Source organism: Bombus pascuorum, chromosome 6 (assembly GCF_905332965.1).
Source record: "Bombus pascuorum chromosome 6, iyBomPasc1.1, whole genome shotgun sequence".
NCBI lineage: Eukaryota > Metazoa > Arthropoda > Insecta > Hymenoptera > Apidae > Bombus > Bombus pascuorum.
The window spans coordinates 5,099,659-5,118,882 of NC_083493.1; the positions used below are offsets into that span (position 1 = coordinate 5,099,659).

A 19,224-nucleotide genomic window follows, 5' to 3' on the forward strand; every position below is an offset into this window, starting at 1 on the left:
ACTACAGTCAAAACATGACATACGCCACCTATAAATTACCGCTACAACTCGAACTAATTATAAATGAGAACACAGAGGGAATCTGGTGTCAGTAGCTACTACACGCATGGTGTTTATTTGAAAAATATTCATGTATATTCGCATTTTTACAAACAATACAACTCTTTTTTACTTCGATCGGCATTTTTTATTTTTAACGATTTGAACATTTTTTCTATATTATAATTTAAAATTTGTAGCTTTTGTATAGTATCCGGACTGCAAAATATTCGACTAGAATGATAATTTTTAGAAATTTTTGAGATCGTTTTAAAAATTTGGTACTTTTAATCTACTGTATGGCTTACTCTGTATGCATTTGAATTGTGAGTATTGGATTAGATTTGGATTATTTTTTATTTTCCAGCCACCATGAGGTGGCCTGTTAGACTGTGATTGCACAAACAGCGGTAAACAGTAAAATTAACATTTGATGCATTGGCATTAGTTGTGCCATTGCTTGTTTTACTGCTTTGTAGGATCACGGCCTTACACGGATTTGTAGAGTTAAGATTTTTGTCGGTCAAATATTCATAAGGCTGAATTTTCAAAACTGTTTATTACTATTAAAAATAACGGCTTTGACAATCTAAAATACCTCTGAAAAAACATATTCAGATAAAAAATTTTGCTATAAATACGTTGAGTGCAAGAATGAAAAACAAGGAAGAATGTGAGATGCAGCTAAGACGCTTCATACAATTCATTTAAAACTTATTAGTATAGCTATATTTTAAAACATTTTCTGGAATATCTCGGAATCTAGTCGAAATAGCGGAATGGTGTTAATCCAGACGGATTTTTTTCCGCTGGGGATATAACTGTGTAAACAGATTTTTTAGAAGTCCATTTGTTCAAAGAATATATTACAATCTGTGTTCGACCTTTTGCGGAGAGACGCAATCGCAAAGAAGCGCGCCAACGAGAGTCATAAATTCCCGTTACGATTTGATAATCGACGCCACGAATTGGTCAATCCCCTATTTCGGTTAAGATAATAGAGGTGGTTGATCTGATGATAACACTTAGTTAACAAATTAAAATATGCACTTTATCCCAACAACTTTGTAGATATAAATAGTTACGCGTGGTGCGTGTAGATGTATTCTCAGCGAAGTGTAAGTAGTAAGTTAAACTGATGACTGATTAATGATCGAAAAACCAGTCAAGAGATGGTGACTGACCTAGGTATGAAAAGCCAGACAAGATATTGACTGATCAACGGATGAAAAACCAGTCAAGATATTGTCTAGTCAACAGATGAAAAATCAGTGAAGTTCGGTGATGATGCTGTCGCAGAGAAAAAATTTTGTTGGGATGTTGGTCGCCCCACCAACGGTCGCGTGTGGGTGGAAATAACCATTGAACATGGGAAAAACCTGACCTTCCCATTTTTTATCTGATTGAACAATAACCCTAAGGAACGTGTCGACTTGGAAGATATTTTGTAGTAATTAAGGGCCTTGACGGTAAAGTAAAATTGGTTAGTTTTACGACAGTTCCTTAGGATTATTGTAGTCCGACTAATTATATTTGCACAGCTAATGACCGTTTTGACCGAGGGATGGATTCTAGTTTATGTAGAGAGTCACCGGACGTAACAATCTGATACTTCTTCATTAATGTTTTATGTAAATATTTATCTATTTTTACGTAAAGTGTTTGTGTAGATTGTAGATTATACATCTAAACTGTAAACATGGATAAAATAGATCATTAATTTTTCACAAATTATCAAACATGATTATTACTGAAATTTGCTCATGCACGGTGTTTTCCAACAGGCAGATAAAACTTTACAGGCTGATTTGCAGTATTATTCTAAATAGAAATCATCAAATAAGCATAGAAGCCTTACAAAAGTCTATAAAAATTACTATATCAAAATTACTAAAAAGTACCATAAAACTTATAACTCCAGGTAGGTACAAAGAGTCTGCTGTGCTGCTTTCTGTCGAAGATGCCTACATGGCTTATTTTGAATGCTTGATTATCTGTCTAAATACCCTGAATATCTTTTACATTATGAGTTTACACTCTTTGAAACTTTTTGTAATTGCATTTGAAATGATTCTTAAAGGCTTTCATTAAATGTTTCGTTAAACTGGTTTAAGTTATTACAAAGTTTCTAAAATGCATCTATATTTTGTCTACCGTTATAATTTCGTGTCATACTATTTAATGCATAAAATTAGGGATATTCGTTCTTTAATAAAATTTATCATCGATACATAGCTAAATAATCTTTTTATGGGTACAGAAAAAAGTATCGGTATATATATAGACGCTCTTATGAAATTGAAATTAAGCTTTACAAAATTTGCTATTCAGATATTTCATACGATAGCGCTCAATCTATCTGTATCTTGGCCATAGATAAAGCCAATAGTATAATATATCGCGGCCACAAATATCGGTTATGATATATCTACCAGGTAAACGGGCGAAAGAAACAATGACACATAATTCTTTATGGTAGCTGATCATTATTTGATCTATGGGGTGAATTCAGTAAATAGGTTTGTTAGATTTGTTTGCTCATAGGAATATTTCGACCGATTTTGAATTGTTTTCAAGAATTTTAGCATGAAGAATCATCTCTTAAATTTTTTTACACCTGTAGCCGAACATCCTGTATAGGATGTTGTAAATATTCGGAAGTCCATCCAAAAGCCGAAAAGGGAGGATTAGGCATAATAAATAACAATAGGAATAAATCTCTGGTAATTACTGCTGTGGTATATTAAACTTCTCTAAATCAACGAAAGACAATTTATGATTTGAATCATTTCTTCTAAGACAATTTCTATAGAAAGAGAGAGAGAGAGAGAGAGAGAGAGAGAGAGACTTTCTGTTTTATTTTTTATATTTCAAGAAAAATTTTAAGTACGACGCTTATACTTTTTACAATAACATTAAGCAACATTTCTTCGTCGAGTATTGTTAAACTGAGGATTCTAATTTGTTTGGAAATTTTGGTAGCTAATGTAAAAGACTATAATATAGATTTTATTTCACATTGTTTCATTTGTATCAGTGTGTATATATAAACATGTAACAAATATATATAAAAGTATACATAATTAATTTTCATATTTTTGTATTTGTTAATCATAATAAAAAAATAAGAGTTAAGTTATGTTTGTAAATATTTATTGAGAAAAATTTATAGTCACTATATATATAAAAATTTATAGTAAAGTAATAAATTATATTTTTTTATTTATTATATAATTTTCACTCCTAGGGGACATAGAATGGGATTTGATTTACAAAACATATTAAATCACACAGCCTTCCATCCCATATCATATCTTTATGGCCTTACACTCCTAGTTTGTATACCACAGATACTCCTATTCTTTGGATGTCATTTTGGTATCTAATGTCTATTCTTGTTGTTAACATCAGAGAGAACATCAAACATCTTTTTACTTATATCTAAACTTTTGCCTAAGCCTACTTGTTTGATTCTGCTAATCTAAACCATCCTAAAATATATTACTATGATCTACAAACTACAGATTAAGCACTTCTCTTGTCCTTCCCTTCCTCTTTATTATCCTATCCATGTTTTCTTCATCAGTTCACATTCTTCCTTCTTCATTTAATAATTTTCTATATTGCATATTCTGCCCCCCTTCCCAATCCTCGCATCTCTGTGTAGTCTTTCAAGCAGTGCTTTAGGATCTCCAAATCTTTTTCACCATAAATATTTCATCATACAATATACCTTCTTCTTTCTTTATTTTTCCAAAATCTGTTGTTCACTTCAACATTCCCATACCTCAACCAACAGTTCTTATGACCAACAATTAGCTCATCCTTCATCTTTCTTCTTTTAAGTACTTGACTTAAGTAGACAGAAACAAGTGGTAAACTTACACTATCTGTTATATCTTGTTCTATTTATTCTGTTGTACTTTTTTTAAGTGTGCACTTCTTTGTCACTTTCCCTTAAAATCTTTTTCTCCATTTTCCTTTCTATGTTTCCCATATGCTCCACTTCTTTCTGACTCCATTCAATCTTCCACATAATTCTCTTCCTTCCTTACTATTTAATGTAACATCTGATTTTATCCTTTTCTCCTTCAAACATTGTTCCATTAAACTGTTACCTCTCCCTGTTTTGTTTTCGAACTTCATGACTCTTATCCTGGTCTCTATTCTTATTAGTAATGAATTATGTTAATATAATTATATTTAGGGTTTTAGTTAATTTAAATTGACTAATTAATAGACACTGACATAAAATCTTTATTACAAAAAATAAATTAATTCATTCTACATACAAAAATACAACTAATATTAATAATACTCTCTATTTAGTGATGATTTAATAATTATATTATTATCAAGAATCATCATTATCAAAGCATGACAGTAATGACACCGGTAAAATTAATAGTTTATAATGTACGGCATATAATGCACAAATATCATAAACCATACTTAAGATGTGATAAAAATTTCTGAAATATATATTTTTCTTTTTTAAGAATTAAAAAACGCTTATTAATAATTACTTTTAAAATCTGTATAAAAATTTTATAAAGAAAACTAATCGCAACAGTCTGTGGTTTGATAATTAAGAGTATGTTACACGCATTAAATTGATCTTATTTTATAAATTATAAGATTAGAAAAAAATTATGGCTTCGTGATTCATTTACAGAAATGTTTACACGTGTTAGTTTGTACAAAACATTTTATACGTATGTGCTCAAAAATTAAGTAATATCAACTTTGAGGCAATGTCTTAAATGCCAGATGAATATTCAATTTCAATGTACAACATATCGGTTACATTTAATAATTCGACTTTGCACATCAAACATAAACGTAAAATTTTTATTTATAACGTGAATTTTTAATTTAGAATTTAACGTGAATAATGTCATTCATTGTCTATTTTGTACAATCTTAATATTAATATCTTTAATTCCTTTTAGGATATACATATAAATCGTAAACAATTGTTTAATACTCAAAGGTATACTTTGATATTTTCAATTACAGTGAATTTATGTTTATTTCACTAAGGAAAAAGATCTATATATTCCAGTCTTGCATTATGATATTATGTCATATGTTTAGTAAGAACATGTGACTGAGTGTCTCGTTTATACAAAGAGGAGGACTTACTTGTTTATGGTTTAAATATAGACAATTTATAAAATTACGAAATAATATTAATGAATGTAAAAATGATTCTCTTCACTTTTTACAAATTAACATTTTCTCACGATTAATATATAAATTTTAGTAATAAATTTCAGTAATTATAATCAGTATTCTCTATTAATTAACTGGAAATTGTACTTTAGTATTATCGTTTAAATGACATTACTGTTTGTAATTATGTTACTACTCCTTAAAATAAGGTACAGTAAATAAGTATTGCTAATTCTATCAATATACATCTGCCACTTTTAAGTGATTGGTCCCTAACACAAAAATCTCCTAATATCTAGAGTGTTGTACAATAAAGTGCTTTAAATTAAAAAATATCTAGCCTCTTCTAACTACTTTTTTCCTTTAAACTATATTGCATACTAAAATATTAATATATATATATATATATATTAAATATAATATATATATATAATATATATATTAAATATAATATATATAACATATATATTTTTTTAAACTAAATATTAATATATACTTCAACATTTACTTTTGTACTTCTATGTAAGTCGCATTTGTTCTATTCTTTCAGTATACTGACATTCAATTTCTTTAAGTTTTTCTTCTTGAGTACTAACTATTGCATCAAGCTTTTGTTGTAGTTGATTCATGGCTTTTTTGTACCCTTCCTCTATACGTTTACCTTCACTTAATGAAAATTTCTCTTGCTTCACTGCATACTCCTAAACAATTTTTAGACATTAAATTCGTAAGATAGAGGAAAATTAATAAAATGAGTAAATTGATATGATTTACTTTTCTATTACAAAATTACCTTGTAGTTGTTCGCAGTCTTTTTCGCCGACTGATATTTAGTTTTTAACGTATCGATATTACTTTTCATTTCTTTTTCTCTTTCTTTTAACGTTTTTATCTCTGTTTTCAAATTTTCTTCACTTTCCTGTAATTGCTGTAATTTTTCAGTCATTTCAACTTCTTTATCTTTTACTTCCCAAATTTCTCTAACCCATTTAGTCATAACTTTAGCCATTAGATTTCTCTCCTCATCCACATCACTTTCTTTTTGTTTTAATTCTTCTTGCAACTTTTCGATTTCCAACTGTTTCGCTACCAATTCCTTATAACAAGTTTCAATCATTTGACTAAATTGTTCCTTCGCCACTTTTAAATTTTCTACTTCCTGCGTCTTTTCGTGACATATGTTTTTTAATTTTGAAAACTGTATTAAAACTGTTTTATATGTTTCTTCCAACTCATTCCTTTTTTCTCGATCATGTTCCTCTATACGTTTAAGTTCTTCATGTACCTTCTGTTCCATCTCTTCGCGTAACTCTTTTACCATAACTTCCCTTATTTTTAGAAAATCTGTGCCATCACTTGAACTACCTGGTGATAAATTTAATTCAGGAAATACTTGCTTTTGATGCTTAATGTATTGTTCAAATTGTTTAGCTTGATTTTTTAACTTTAAAACAAATTGATCCCTTTCCATTTTTATTTTGTCAAAGTCTTTTAATCTTTCTAGTTCCTCTTCCTTTCCTTGTAAATCTGTTTCTAATTGTTTGATTCTTTGCTCCATTACATGATTACTCTTTCTTCCAGCCTTCAGATGATTTATCTTAATACTTAATTGTGTCGCCAAATCTTTGTAGTGAGAAAGTTCTTTTTCCAATACACATTTTGAATTTGATGATAGTTCACTATTTTTTTTTAACCTACCCTCGAAATTTCCAATTATACTTTTCGTTTCTGATAATTCTACTTCTAACTGCGCGATTTTATCTTTATAAGTGCTTGTTTCACTAATTAAACTGTCACATTTATTTTTTAAATCTTCATTTTCTATTTGATACCGAGATACTTTTAATTTTACATCATCGGAGTCTTCAATCTTTGAATTTCGCTTGATACTTGATAATTCAGAATCAAGTTTAGAAATTTTAGTAATAAGATTATTCCTTTCACTAATTGCATTTTCATATTTCTTTTTCCAAGATTCTTGAGATATTTCCATCTGTGCTGTCTTTAATTTAGCATCATCTAAGGCAGATTGATATTCCAATACCTTTTTATGTTCTTTAACTGCAGCATGTAGTTTATCTTCTAAACGTTTACAATCTTCTTCTAACTATAAATGTATTAAGTTTGATGAATTTATATATAGCAGACAAACAATAATAAACAAGATATATATACCTGATTTATTTTTTCTAAATGTTCGGAACAATGATCTGGCAAGTGAACACTTATCTCTTGGTTAGGATGGGCATTGCGTAATTCATTTAAAGCTTCTTCTTTAGCTGTAAATATTAAATTTATGATAGGTCTTAGTAAAATTTTTATACATATGAAAGAATAAAAGACATTCAAATTTTATTGTTTTAAGCGATATCAATTTTACCTTTTTCAATTTCTCGGTGAATTTTGTTTGTATATTCATCTTTTTTCTTCCTTTCACAATTTAGATCTTTTTCTAATTCAATTACTTTATTTCTGTACATGTCGCACTCTTCCGTTAATTTTTCTGCTATCTTTACTTGTGCCTTTAAATCATGTTGGTATCTTTCTATATCCATTTCACGTTCTTCTAAGCTAGTATATTTTTCTCTTAACATTTTGATTTCAGATTTGTGTTCACTTATTAATTGTTCTTTTGTACTACAGATATCTATATACAATTCTTTAACACGATCCAACTCTTTTTGCGTTTGTTCCAATTGCACACTGTAAGTTAAAACATTTATCTCATCCATTTTAAACATTATGATATTAACAAGCAAAAAATATATTTACAATAACAGAAACAATGTTAATACTTACGATAATTGCACTACTTCAACTCGTGCTTCTTGCCTAACTCTTTCTACAGCTTTAGCATGTATTTCTAAATATTCTTTATTGTACTCATCAATGGTGTCTTTTTCTTGCTGATTTATGTTTTCTTGGTGTAATTTTAGAAGTGTTTCTTCATTAATTGCTAATGTTTCTTCTAATTTCTGTTCTAATTTTGTTTTTTCTTCTCTCAATGATTCGCATTGTTTTTTTACATCACTGAGATGATTGGACAACTTCTGTATTTGAGCATTTGCTTTCAAAGCTTCATTCGTAAGTACAGATTTCAATTCTTGTTCTAGTTCATTAACACGTTTAGCGTATCGAGCTGCTTCTTGTCGACATTTATCTGCTACAATTAAAGCTTTATCAACTTCTTCTTCTTTTTGTGATAAAGTATTTTCTAATCGAGTTATTTCTTTCCTTTTGACAGCTTGTCCAGCTAAACATCTACAAAGATAACAAGATAACAATAAAATTAATATTCTACCACATAATAATTTCATGCAATATAAAATTACTTTTAATTAAAACGAATTACCTTTGCAATTCTCCCCTTAACTTATTTGTAATATCATCATAGGGTTTTGATTTTGATTTATTATGAAAATCGCCTAATTTCATTTGTCTAATAGAATCAGATTCTTCTTCTAATGTTGTAGCTAACAATGAATCATACTGTGCAGCATCATTTTTTGCTATCTCTAATTTATTCTATATATATATATATATATAAATACATTATTATTTTTAATATAAATCTTGCACATTTTTTAAACATATTTTAGGATATATAGTGGATTGAAACTGTTCCTTAAATGTAAATTAATACTTTAAGTACCTGTAATTCTTGAATCATTTTTTTCATTTCTTCTCTTTCTTGTGTTAAAACTTTAATTTGTGCTTGAAGCTGCATTACTTGCTGAGCGTTATTTGTAGCCATAAGATTTCGACACTGCGCCTGACTTTCTTCTAATGCTTGTGCTAAACGATTCATTGTATCTCCTTTCTCTACCATCAATGTTTCATTTGCCCTTCTTACATCAGCTAATTTATTTTCCAAAGCGACATAAGATGCTTCCTATTAAAATTCAAGAAAATCAAACATGAAATTATGATAATTTAATGAGTTAAAATATAATTCTTCTGGTACAAATATGACCTTTTAATAGTACTCTCATGCAAAGAAAATAAGTACATATGTGAAAACCAAGAAACTTATATAATTATACAATATGTTCTTTACAAGAGTATCATAATTCTTAAAAAATACAATATCAACAACTTGCCCAAATACAATGATTGTTGGAATCCATATTGAACAGCTATGACACAAATGTTTATTATTATTATTATTATTATTATCATCATCATCATTGCCATCACCATCACCATCACCATCACCATCACCATCACCACCATCACCATAATAATTATTATTATTATATTTGTAACTTAATGAATATTAACAAATAACAATATTTTAGCGTGTCTTTATTATAATAGTTTATAATAAAAAGATATACACTAAAATCTAATTATCTATCAATATAAATTAAGTTATAAATAAATATGAGCAAAATATAATACATAATGTAATACTAGAAATACCTTTGCATTAAGTTTGTCAGTAAGAACATCTATTTGAATTTGCATATTCTTCATTTCAACAGCATGTTTCTCTTGTGCTTGTTTCAAAAATTTTTCATGTGTTTTATCATTTGCTTGTAATGCTTGTACTCTTTCTAATACAGCTATTTTTTGTTGTAATTCTATTACAGAATCTCTTGCGACATTTAATTCTTCTGTCATCTAAATTTTGTAATTTTTATAATTAGGTAATTAATGCATCTAATGCTATTGTAACAATAAAACCATTGTTTAAAATAGTACAGGAAAGTCTTACATTTTGATTAGTTTTCTCTAAAACTGCATTTTTCTCCTTCAATGATGTTATTTGATTATGAAGATCAGCAATCTCAGCTTTTGCATCAACTACAAGAAACACTTAATTTTATAATCTTTTATCTAGATAACATCTTATGAACATGTTTTATTAAATCTTACCCAAAGCATGTTGCGTTTGATTTCTAGATATGTTTGATCTTTCAATATCAGCCTGTAAAAGTGTTATTTTCCTACTAAGCTGATTCTTCTCTTCTTCTTTTTCCAACTGAACTTGTTGCAATTCTTCTGTTAATCGCTTAACTTCTTTCATTCGCACTGTATATAAAACTTCTAGTTGTTCCTTACTATCATACTCGGCCATTTTATAAGCTACACCATCATCTGTTGATCTGCCATTTGGACTTGTTTTGTAACAATGATTTATATGATCAGATGTAACATTGTCACCACCTCCAAACTCGTGAATTTGCTTACATTGTACATTATTGTCATATCCATCGATATAACCATTATTTGAATAATTTTTACCTTGAGCATCGTAATGATTAGCTGGTGTGTGATAATTATACGAATAATTTTCATTAAATGTATAATCTTCCTCAACTTGGGTTCTTAAATCTTTAGGAAATGCAGTGTTTGGTAATCTTGTTAGTTCATAAGGTGTTTCAGCAATAATATTGTGCATATCATTATCCTTATTATTTTTAGAAAATGGAGTGTCAGTTTGATCATATACATCAAAGTCTCTTTGTATATTGGAGATTGAAGGAGCGATTTCCATCTCCGACCTATGATTTATTATAGTACTATCATAGTTATTTGAATTTTTGACATGATCATAAATACCAAATTCTTTCTGTAATTGAGATACAGTTTGATCTTTGGATGACACAATTCTCTGAGGAGAATTTAACATAGTATTAGTAACTTCTGACCCTTTAGTACTATCTTGATAATGGCTGTCATTAATAGAACTAGTGTCAGATTCATCATCTAAATCATCAAATGCATTGTCCAAGAGATCCTTGATCTAAAATATTAAACATTATCTACTAAAATTACAATCATTGGAGAATAAACTCTTTTGGGTAGAATTTTTTAATTAAACTGCAAATTAAGTAATAAAATTGGAAAGTTTAAATAAAGGAAGGAATAAAGTAAAGGAAGATGCACCTCTTTATTACGTTGCTTAGCATCTTCTTGTTCTTCATCTTCTTCTAAGTCTTGTATATTTGTATTTAGTTGGATATTTTCTGAACCTAAAAATAAGCTCAGACCTGGACCCTCCATTCCTATCGTCTGGCATACACAAATTTATCATAAAAACCAAACATTTATAGCCAACATATTTTTGTTTATAACACCATAACCTAAACGCAACAAGTGGGTCACAGAAAATTAGTTTGAACTATAATCCCAGGTTTAACAATATATTACAAAGTCTTAATAAGCTCATTTTTACTAATCTCAATAAGTCCACGACAAACAACTCCGAGATTATTAAATTTTTGGAATGATTATACGCTCTGCAATTTGCTTGTAAACAATCTTTGAAAAGTCAAAATGCATTACAGGAAGTCTATATGCGGAAGTAAGCTTTCTGATTATCTCTGCTTTTCTATTGGTTCATTCATAGAGCATTACTAGCGATGATAGTAGCGTATTTCCTTCAAGAAATATTTAACTGTAAAGGATTTACGTGGATATATGTATATTAGTATTAATAACAATAATTTCAACGGTGTAAAAAATAACGTTAGTCTCAACTTTGAACATGAAAGCAGTAATACAACGTGTGACAAAAGCTAGTGTTTCAGGTAATGATTAGGTTATATATGTTTTGTTGTAGTAACTAATTTGTCGTCTTTTAAGAAGCAAGAATCAAAAAGAAATGTTAAATGTTACCATATGTCTATAAAATAAAAATTATATATGTATTATATATTGTATTAAATTGAATAAAACATGGTCAGAACACAGTTTCTCCTTTCTAATTCATGATACATATGTACATAATAATACATGTAAGATGTATTGAACAGTATAATTTTCTATAGAATATAAAGTCATAAAGTGATGCATTAGCATTTATTTCAATTTAATTTCATTAGAACGTATAAAACGTTTTTTGCTATTATCATTATCTATACTCAATTTATTCTCTATTGATACTACTATAAAATGATTTTTCAGTTAATGGTGAAATTATTAATAACATTGGAAATGGTCTCTGCATTTTAATTGGTATAAAAAGAGATGACACAATAGAAGACATGAAATATATGTAATATATAATATTATTATAATACATATTTTGAACAAAATAATCTAGCTCAGTGTAAAATATAAAGTAAAATTTTATTTTTCTTAGAGTAAAAAAAATATTGAATATTAAAATGTTTGATGATGATAATAATAAAAAGTGGAGTAAAAATGTTATGGATAAAGAATATGAAATATTATGTATTAGTCAGTTTACATTGTACCATACCCTGAAAGGAAATAGATTAGATTTTCATAAAGCCATGCCTGCCCAAGCAGCCGAATCATTTTATAATAATTTTCTTATTGAACTTGGTAAGAATTATAAACCAGAATTAATTAAAGGTAAATAATCAATAACTATAAGCTATTAACTTCATATGAAAATATGTTGTTTATTGCATCTGAATAGAATGAAAATTGAACTTCTATCAAATCATTATTAAATGTTTGTTCAGAAAAGTAATATATTCATTCTATCGAATAATTTCTACAGATGGTAAATTTGGAGCAATGATGGAAGTTAATATAAAAAACAGTGGACCTGTAACATTAGAAATAGAATCTCCACTTAAACTTAACGAAACAAACCAATGTAATGATGCACAATGAACATTGATGAAAAATCAAAATGAAAATATATGAATATTAATTAAACATACAATAAATGTTATTAAATACATAGTTTTATATATTTTTCTAATTTTTTCCCTCTATTTATATATAGATATGTTTTTCTATCGTTTAACAGTTTCTATGATAAATTCATTCCCTTTCTATATTTAATAAACATTATTCTTGCATGATATAATTTGAACCCAATTCATTTCTATATAATTTTATAAATTTAATTTTTAATGTGGTGGTATAAATACAATACTAATAATTCTTTTAAGAATGTTGTTTGATGTACACATTGCAAATATATATATTTGTTTATTTTAATTTGAGTTTTTTATATAATTTTGATAGGTAAAATCTTTACAAATTTATATAATGCACGTTGTCGTCATATTAACAGATATAATATAGATAGAATCAGCTGAAGAGATGTACACATAATTTGTCTTTAAACGAAATATTGTTACAAATATTGTTTATAATACGTATTATTAATGTTATTCGTCATATAGGATTCCATATTTTGTTAGAAGATCGTTTCTTCGATTTGATCACACTATAGCTTCGTTATAAAACGCTTGACGTTAAAAATAGTCGGATACATCGTTGTAAGAAAAACAAATAATATGTCTAGAAAAGATTTTGATATCATCAGGGTAAGTGACAAAGCGAGGTACCTTATGTTAAAATAAAGAAAGAGATTTTCAAATGTTGTATTATAATAATAAACTTACGCACATTTCTGTGTAATTAAGATAATAGTTTTATGTGGTATGTAATTCAGTCAGTGTGTACAAATATGAGAAATTGAAAATAAATGCAAATACATGTGTATTATCATATACGGAATTATTATACGGGTATCATTTTGCATTACATTAACATTTTTAATTTTTATGTCACATTTAAATGTTTTGAACGTAGCATCAAATATGCTATGTAATTATAATTCTTTTTCGAGAGTTTTTATTATATTGAAAATATTTATTATTGCAGATAATACATTAACTCATGCATAAAAATTACTTATATTTTTATATTTACATATATAAAAAATTACTTATATTTTTACATTTACATATATAAAAATTACTACAGGTTTTTATTTTACAATAAATCTACAATGACCGGTTTTATTTCAGCGATAAATGTTATCGTATAAACGTGTAAACGTATGTATCATCCAGAATAAAAGATCGTTTAAAAGATTCGGAATATTAACTTTGTTTACTATACTCGTTTGAACTGAAATATTTAATTATTAATTTATTAATCTCTTATTGAGATTCAATGGAGAACGAGGAAAAAATGGATAAAAAATCAATAATTGTAGAAAATGAAAAAGGTACATATCTAATATCATTGTTAAATTATGAATTTTTTATATTATTGGTGATTCAATAACAATAGATAATTATATTTTAGATAAATCTGACGTTTCTTCACAAACGAAAAAGATTGGAAATACAACGAATGTACAGTCTCAAAAATCTGATACTACAAACACTGGAAATGATGAATTAATTCATTCGCGACAAGTATAATAATATAAAAGTTCTGATATGATTGCTATCAATAATCGTATAGCGACTATTTTTAAATAAATGTTTGTATTCATTTTTCAGTCGCGCGAAGTTCAAACGGATATCGCGTATACAGAAACAGTAGGAAAATTAAAAAATCGGCTAGATACGTTGATGAATTCTTTAGCTACTCTTTCGGCAGAAAAATCTAAAATGGAAGCAAATTTTCAACAGGATAAAAAGCAGTTGAGAAACGAACGAGACGAAGTGAGTTTACACTATATGTGTATATGTATACATATTTATATTCATATCTATATAAAATCACTTATATTCTTTTTGTTAAATATAAAATATTTGCAGTGTGAAAAAATAATCAAGGATTTGAAAGAAAAATTAAATAAAGTGCAAACTACGAATTACTCTGAAATCGAGCATGTGAAATGTAAATTAATTATGGAACGTCACGAGAGGGAAAGAGAGCAAGCTGATCATGCAAAAATGATAAAGTATGTAGTAAGATATGAAAAATAATTTGTAGTTTTAAGAGAAATTTAAAAAAAATTTCTCTTCTTTTTTAGAGAACTACAAAAATTATTACATGATGAACGACGAAACAAAGAACAACTTGAAGCACAAGTAAAAAGTCAGTTTGCACATAAGACACAATGTAAAATACTTGAAGCTGAATTAGAAATAGCTAGAAATAAGCTTAAACAAGCAGAAGAAGCAGCTAAAGAAACACCCCCGATTCTACTATCACTCCAATCTGAAATGGCTCTAATGAAGAAACAACATTTAAATGCGATACATGAAGTAATTTAAAAAAAAATATATCTATTTGTATGAGATTGTTTTGTCTAATGTAGGCATGAGAATAGCTAATTAACTTTGCAGGAACAAAAAAGAGCTGCTGCTGCAGAACAACAAGCCAGAGCATTAGCAATGACTCATGAAGCAAGAGTAGCTGGTCTAGAAGCAAGACTAGCTGAACTTTCAGAAATTGTTGGAGGATATGATAGACTCAGACAGCAAGATCAACAAGCCATACAGAAACTGAAAGACCAACTAATTAATTTACAAGACTCTGAACATGAGTATATTACATTAAATAATGAACCTGAAGAGATCATTTCTAGAATAAAAAATCTGTATACCAAATTGTTAGATTTAGATAATAAAAAAAGCGAATCAGCACATGTTAAATGTTAGTTAATTAAAAATACTTTTCTCTTATATGAATAATACATTGTATAATTATTAGCAAATTTGGTTTTCAGCATTATTACATAGCTTAGATTTATATGATAAACAACAAATTATTGATTATAAAGAAAAGTATGAAACTTTGTTGCAAGAATTCGAAGATTATAAGCAGCAAATGAAGTATAGTAATGTTGGAAACATATCGTATAATATTCAGAGTCAAAATATTGCATCATCTTATGATAAAAATAGTAAAACACAATTACATATGTTAAAAGCACATAATAATAATCTAGAAGAACGAATACGTGTTTTAAATAACGAAATTGTGAATAAGGAAAGGGAATTGAAGTTAAAATTGGAGCATCAGGAAAAGGCAAATTTTTTTCTTTTCTTTGATCACTCGGTGACAAATTAAATCAACTATATTTAAAATAACTGTGGTATAAACAACAATTGGTTATTTTTACAGTCATATCAAGAAGAACATGGAAAATTGAGACATTTGTTATTACAAAAGGACAATGAATTTCGTAATAAAATATCTACGTTAGAGCAACAATTATTACGTCAACGAGAACGATCAATGGCTCTCATCGAAGAAAAGGATAAAGAAATTTTAACTTTAAAAACATCTTTTCACGCATTATTACCCAAAAAGGAAAATACCGCAGAAAGGAAGCTAAATGCATCAAAATGTGAAAATGGAACAGAGCCTATTACCGATTTAGTAACAGGATTATTAACAAATGACAGTCCTCCAATATTGCATTACAGTCAAGAGTTAGCAAGAAAAGAGGTGCAAGTATCAGCATCTAGAAAAAAAGTTTTAGAATTAGAAGCAACATTACGGGAAAAACAAAGAGAAGTCATATATATAAAGGAGAAACAGAAAGAAAATGTAAAAGCTTTGCAAGCTCAGATTGCGAGGTAAATTTCAAAGTGATGCATGTATTAAAAAATTGGAAGAAAGATACGTTTACATTTGATTATATTATTCGATTTTTAGGCTCGAAGCTTGCAAGTCTAGGGAAGGTGCAAATCTTGAATATTTGAAAAATGTTTTTATAAATTATTTAACTACAAGCGATGTTTCTAGTAAACGTCATATGCTAAACGCTATTTCTACAGTATTGCGTTTTACTGTGGAAGAATTAAATAAGGTAAAGCACTAATTCATATTATGGAATTGTATAAAAAAATTAGTAGCTGATCTAATATATATCATAAAATTTATTTATTTTGTTATATTTTCGGTGCTATCTCAAATGATATTTGAGTACATTATACTAATAATGCGTTCATAAATAAAAGTTAAATCTATTATCTGTAATTATTTATGCAAGGGCACTTCCGACCGATTTCGGTGACCTTGAAATACGTTGTCGAAGACATAATCCTGAATAGCTTTTCCCTATACATGTTACCGTCGCTCGGTCTTAGCTTCGGTGATATACGCAAAGGTATTTTTATCACTATGTACTTTTAAGGGGGTATTATCCTATGAATTCTTATTAAGTTCAAGATGTAGTCCAACGTTGTAACTGTTTTTCGTAGTTTACTTTGTTACTTCTTCCTCATACATAATCATTTTGTATACAGTTTTAATTAATTGCCTCTTGGTTTTATTTTACCCACAATAAATTAGCATTTAGAGGTCGTATCTCACTGATGTAGGTGATTAGAACTTTAGATAGACTAAAACAAAAATATCAAGAAGATTCTTAATCAATAGGTCTATCTTTAACGTATGTACTGAAATAAATAATTTATGTCGAAGATTGGCAAAATGATGAGAGCTTAAGTTGCAAATTTTTAAGTTTCATTCTTATTTCGATGATTGTTAAATAAAACAAACATGATATATTCAACGTAAAAATAAAGTAAATTATTTATTTTGATATGAACAATAACAATAAACCTATTGATTAAGAATTTTCTTGATCTTTTTGTTTTATATATATATATATATATATATATGTAATAACTAATAATATATATAATATATGTATGTACCTAGTACCTATATATATATGCTTCACATGCAACCTAGTGATAATCACGCATGCTCTTAGTGCTAGAATTATACACAAAAGCACGTTTGGTAGTGCATATACATAAACAATATCGAATTTACGATATACTTACAAAATTAAATGAAATAAAAATTAAGTCATGCCAGCGCGAGGATATTAGTCTTCACCAAGTTACGACCCATCGATTTGTCTTTTTCTGTTTACATTAAAGATGATTATCATCAGCGAGTTAAGTTTAGGGGGAGTTTATGCGGTCGTTTACATCAGAGTGAAGTAAAAATTAAGATTGATTTAAGCTTTTTCTTGAAAGTATCGAAAACTAAGGTTGAGCGGCGGTAATATGTATGTGGTAAAGTTGTTCAGAATAAAGATTTTGACAACATATCTCAAAGTCATTGAAATCGGCGGGCAGCAATACCCCTTTGTAAATAATTATCCTATAAATGATTATCAATTATATATTGTATATGTATGTATATGTACATATATAATTATCTTCCGAGATTCATGTTAAACCATCTATGCATTATAAGAAACGATATGAAATCATTGCAAGACATTCCTTGCATTAGTTCTATGAGTTTAAGATATTTGAAAGATATATAAAATGATACAACTAGAAGAAGGGTTGTAGTACTCTTATAGTTTAAAGATGTTTAGATTTCTTATCGAGATATGTAAATAAATTATAACTTGTACTTTAAGCAAACGTATATTATTATTTCAAAAGGATACTATTGTTTCTTTAATAGTAAGGGTGACGGTAAAAAACATTAATATTGAAACGGAAAGCGATTTGAAATAAAATTGTCATACAATTGTATGCACCTTCATGCATACTTTTTGTAAGTATATGCAGGAAGAAATAAAATATAAAATTTACGATCCATTTATATTACTTAAAATCTTACATATATATATTATATAATATATATTTAATATATATATATATATAATATATATTTGCTACGTAATATATATATTATGTAGCAAATGTGAACAACTTAGGGGGAAAAACGGAACATTGTGTGGACATATGCAAGTACTTACTTATGTGTACAAGGTATGATGTACATTTCAGTATATTGATTAATAACATTGCCATTATATGCTCAAACTTACGTTGTCGAAGAAATAATTTTAAATGCGACGTTTACATTCTCTTATTGTTACTTTTAGATGTGTAATTATCCTGTGAAATTAATAACAGAAAATTCAATACGCATCACGTATATATTCCGTCGTATTTATTTATACTCCAGGTTTATGTTACGTGCATTATATACAAAACGAATGACTAAATTGTGACGACATGTTTGGCATATATGTATATATTTAGCGTTTAATCTGTCGTTGAAAAAAGAACTAAACACAACTTATCGATAGTGTCTTTGATAAGTTTTAATATACTTGTGATTGTACGCATTTTTATCGAAGATCTGTACATCTGAAAGCTGCTAAATATTTCTCCCACATAATTCTCTAACAACGTATAATTCAGTTTATATATCCATTTCTTCTCACCGGTAATAACACGTCCTCGGAGCAAAAATCATATCGTCTATATACAGATTAAAAATCCACGCTTCGTTTACAATCGTTTAAACATTGTCGAACTTTCAATCTCGAGTTACTAATAAAAT

At 27.9% G+C, this 19,224-nt stretch overlaps 4 protein-coding genes across 10 annotated transcripts; 3 read left to right on the top strand and 1 right to left on the bottom strand.

Annotated features, from left to right (window-relative positions):
• Positions 1-958: 958 nt before the first annotated feature.
• LOC132908176 (early endosome antigen 1-like) lies at positions 959-11,494 on the bottom strand. Of its 3 annotated transcripts, XM_060961906.1 has the most exons (13): positions 11,107-11,494; positions 10,093-10,963; positions 9,932-10,020; positions 9,637-9,837; positions 9,315-9,350; positions 8,867-9,106; positions 8,567-8,739; positions 8,014-8,475; positions 7,595-7,917; positions 7,390-7,493; positions 6,008-7,321; positions 5,723-5,915; positions 959-1,019 (listed from the first exon to the last, which is right to left on the bottom strand). In XM_060961906.1, the coding sequence occupies exons 1-12, from the start codon at positions 11,221-11,223 to the stop codon at positions 5,733-5,735; spliced, it is 4,113 nt and encodes a 1,370-aa protein (XP_060817889.1). In that variant the 5' UTR covers positions 11,224-11,494; the 3' UTR covers positions 959-1,019; positions 5,723-5,732. The 3 variants fall into 3 exon arrangements, with proteins under 3 accessions (XP_060817889.1, XP_060817888.1, XP_060817890.1); XM_060961905.1 differs by lacking the exon at positions 959-1,019 and having other exon boundaries at positions 3,760-5,915; XM_060961907.1 differs by lacking the exons at positions 959-1,019; positions 9,315-9,350 and having other exon boundaries at positions 3,760-5,915.
• A 67-nt stretch (positions 11,495-11,561) lies between these two features.
• Positions 11,562-12,879, top strand: LOC132908224 (D-aminoacyl-tRNA deacylase 1). 5 transcript variants are annotated; one of them, XM_060962021.1, is made up of 4 exons: positions 11,564-11,750; positions 12,127-12,217; positions 12,305-12,540; positions 12,692-12,879. In XM_060962021.1, the coding sequence occupies exons 1-4, from the start codon at positions 11,708-11,710 to the stop codon at positions 12,805-12,807; spliced, it is 486 nt and encodes a 161-aa protein (XP_060818004.1). In that variant the 5' UTR covers positions 11,564-11,707; the 3' UTR covers positions 12,808-12,879. The 5 variants fall into 5 exon arrangements, with proteins under 5 accessions (XP_060818008.1, XP_060818004.1, XP_060818007.1 ...); XM_060962022.1 differs by lacking the exon at positions 11,564-11,750 and adding an exon at positions 11,788-11,957; XM_060962023.1 differs by lacking the exon at positions 11,564-11,750 and adding an exon at positions 11,969-12,047.
• Positions 12,880-13,143: 264 nt separating this feature from the next.
• Positions 13,144-15,983, top strand: LOC132908196 (GRIP and coiled-coil domain-containing protein 1-like). The gene is made up of 8 exons (XM_060961978.1): positions 13,144-13,472; positions 13,959-14,161; positions 14,242-14,354; positions 14,442-14,606; positions 14,703-14,848; positions 14,921-15,155; positions 15,237-15,546; positions 15,620-15,983. The coding sequence occupies exons 2-8, from the start codon at positions 14,107-14,109 to the stop codon at positions 15,961-15,963; spliced, it is 1,368 nt and encodes a 455-aa protein (XP_060817961.1). The 5' UTR covers positions 13,144-13,472; positions 13,959-14,106; the 3' UTR covers positions 15,964-15,983.
• On the top strand, positions 15,982-18,463 carry LOC132907928 (GRIP and coiled-coil domain-containing protein 1-like; the record flags this gene model as incomplete). Its single annotated transcript, XM_060961385.1, has 2 exons — positions 15,982-16,475; positions 16,555-18,463. Coding segments are annotated over 2 exons (660 nt in total), but the record flags the coding sequence as incomplete, so codon positions are not given.
• Positions 18,464-19,224: the final 761 nt, after the last annotated feature.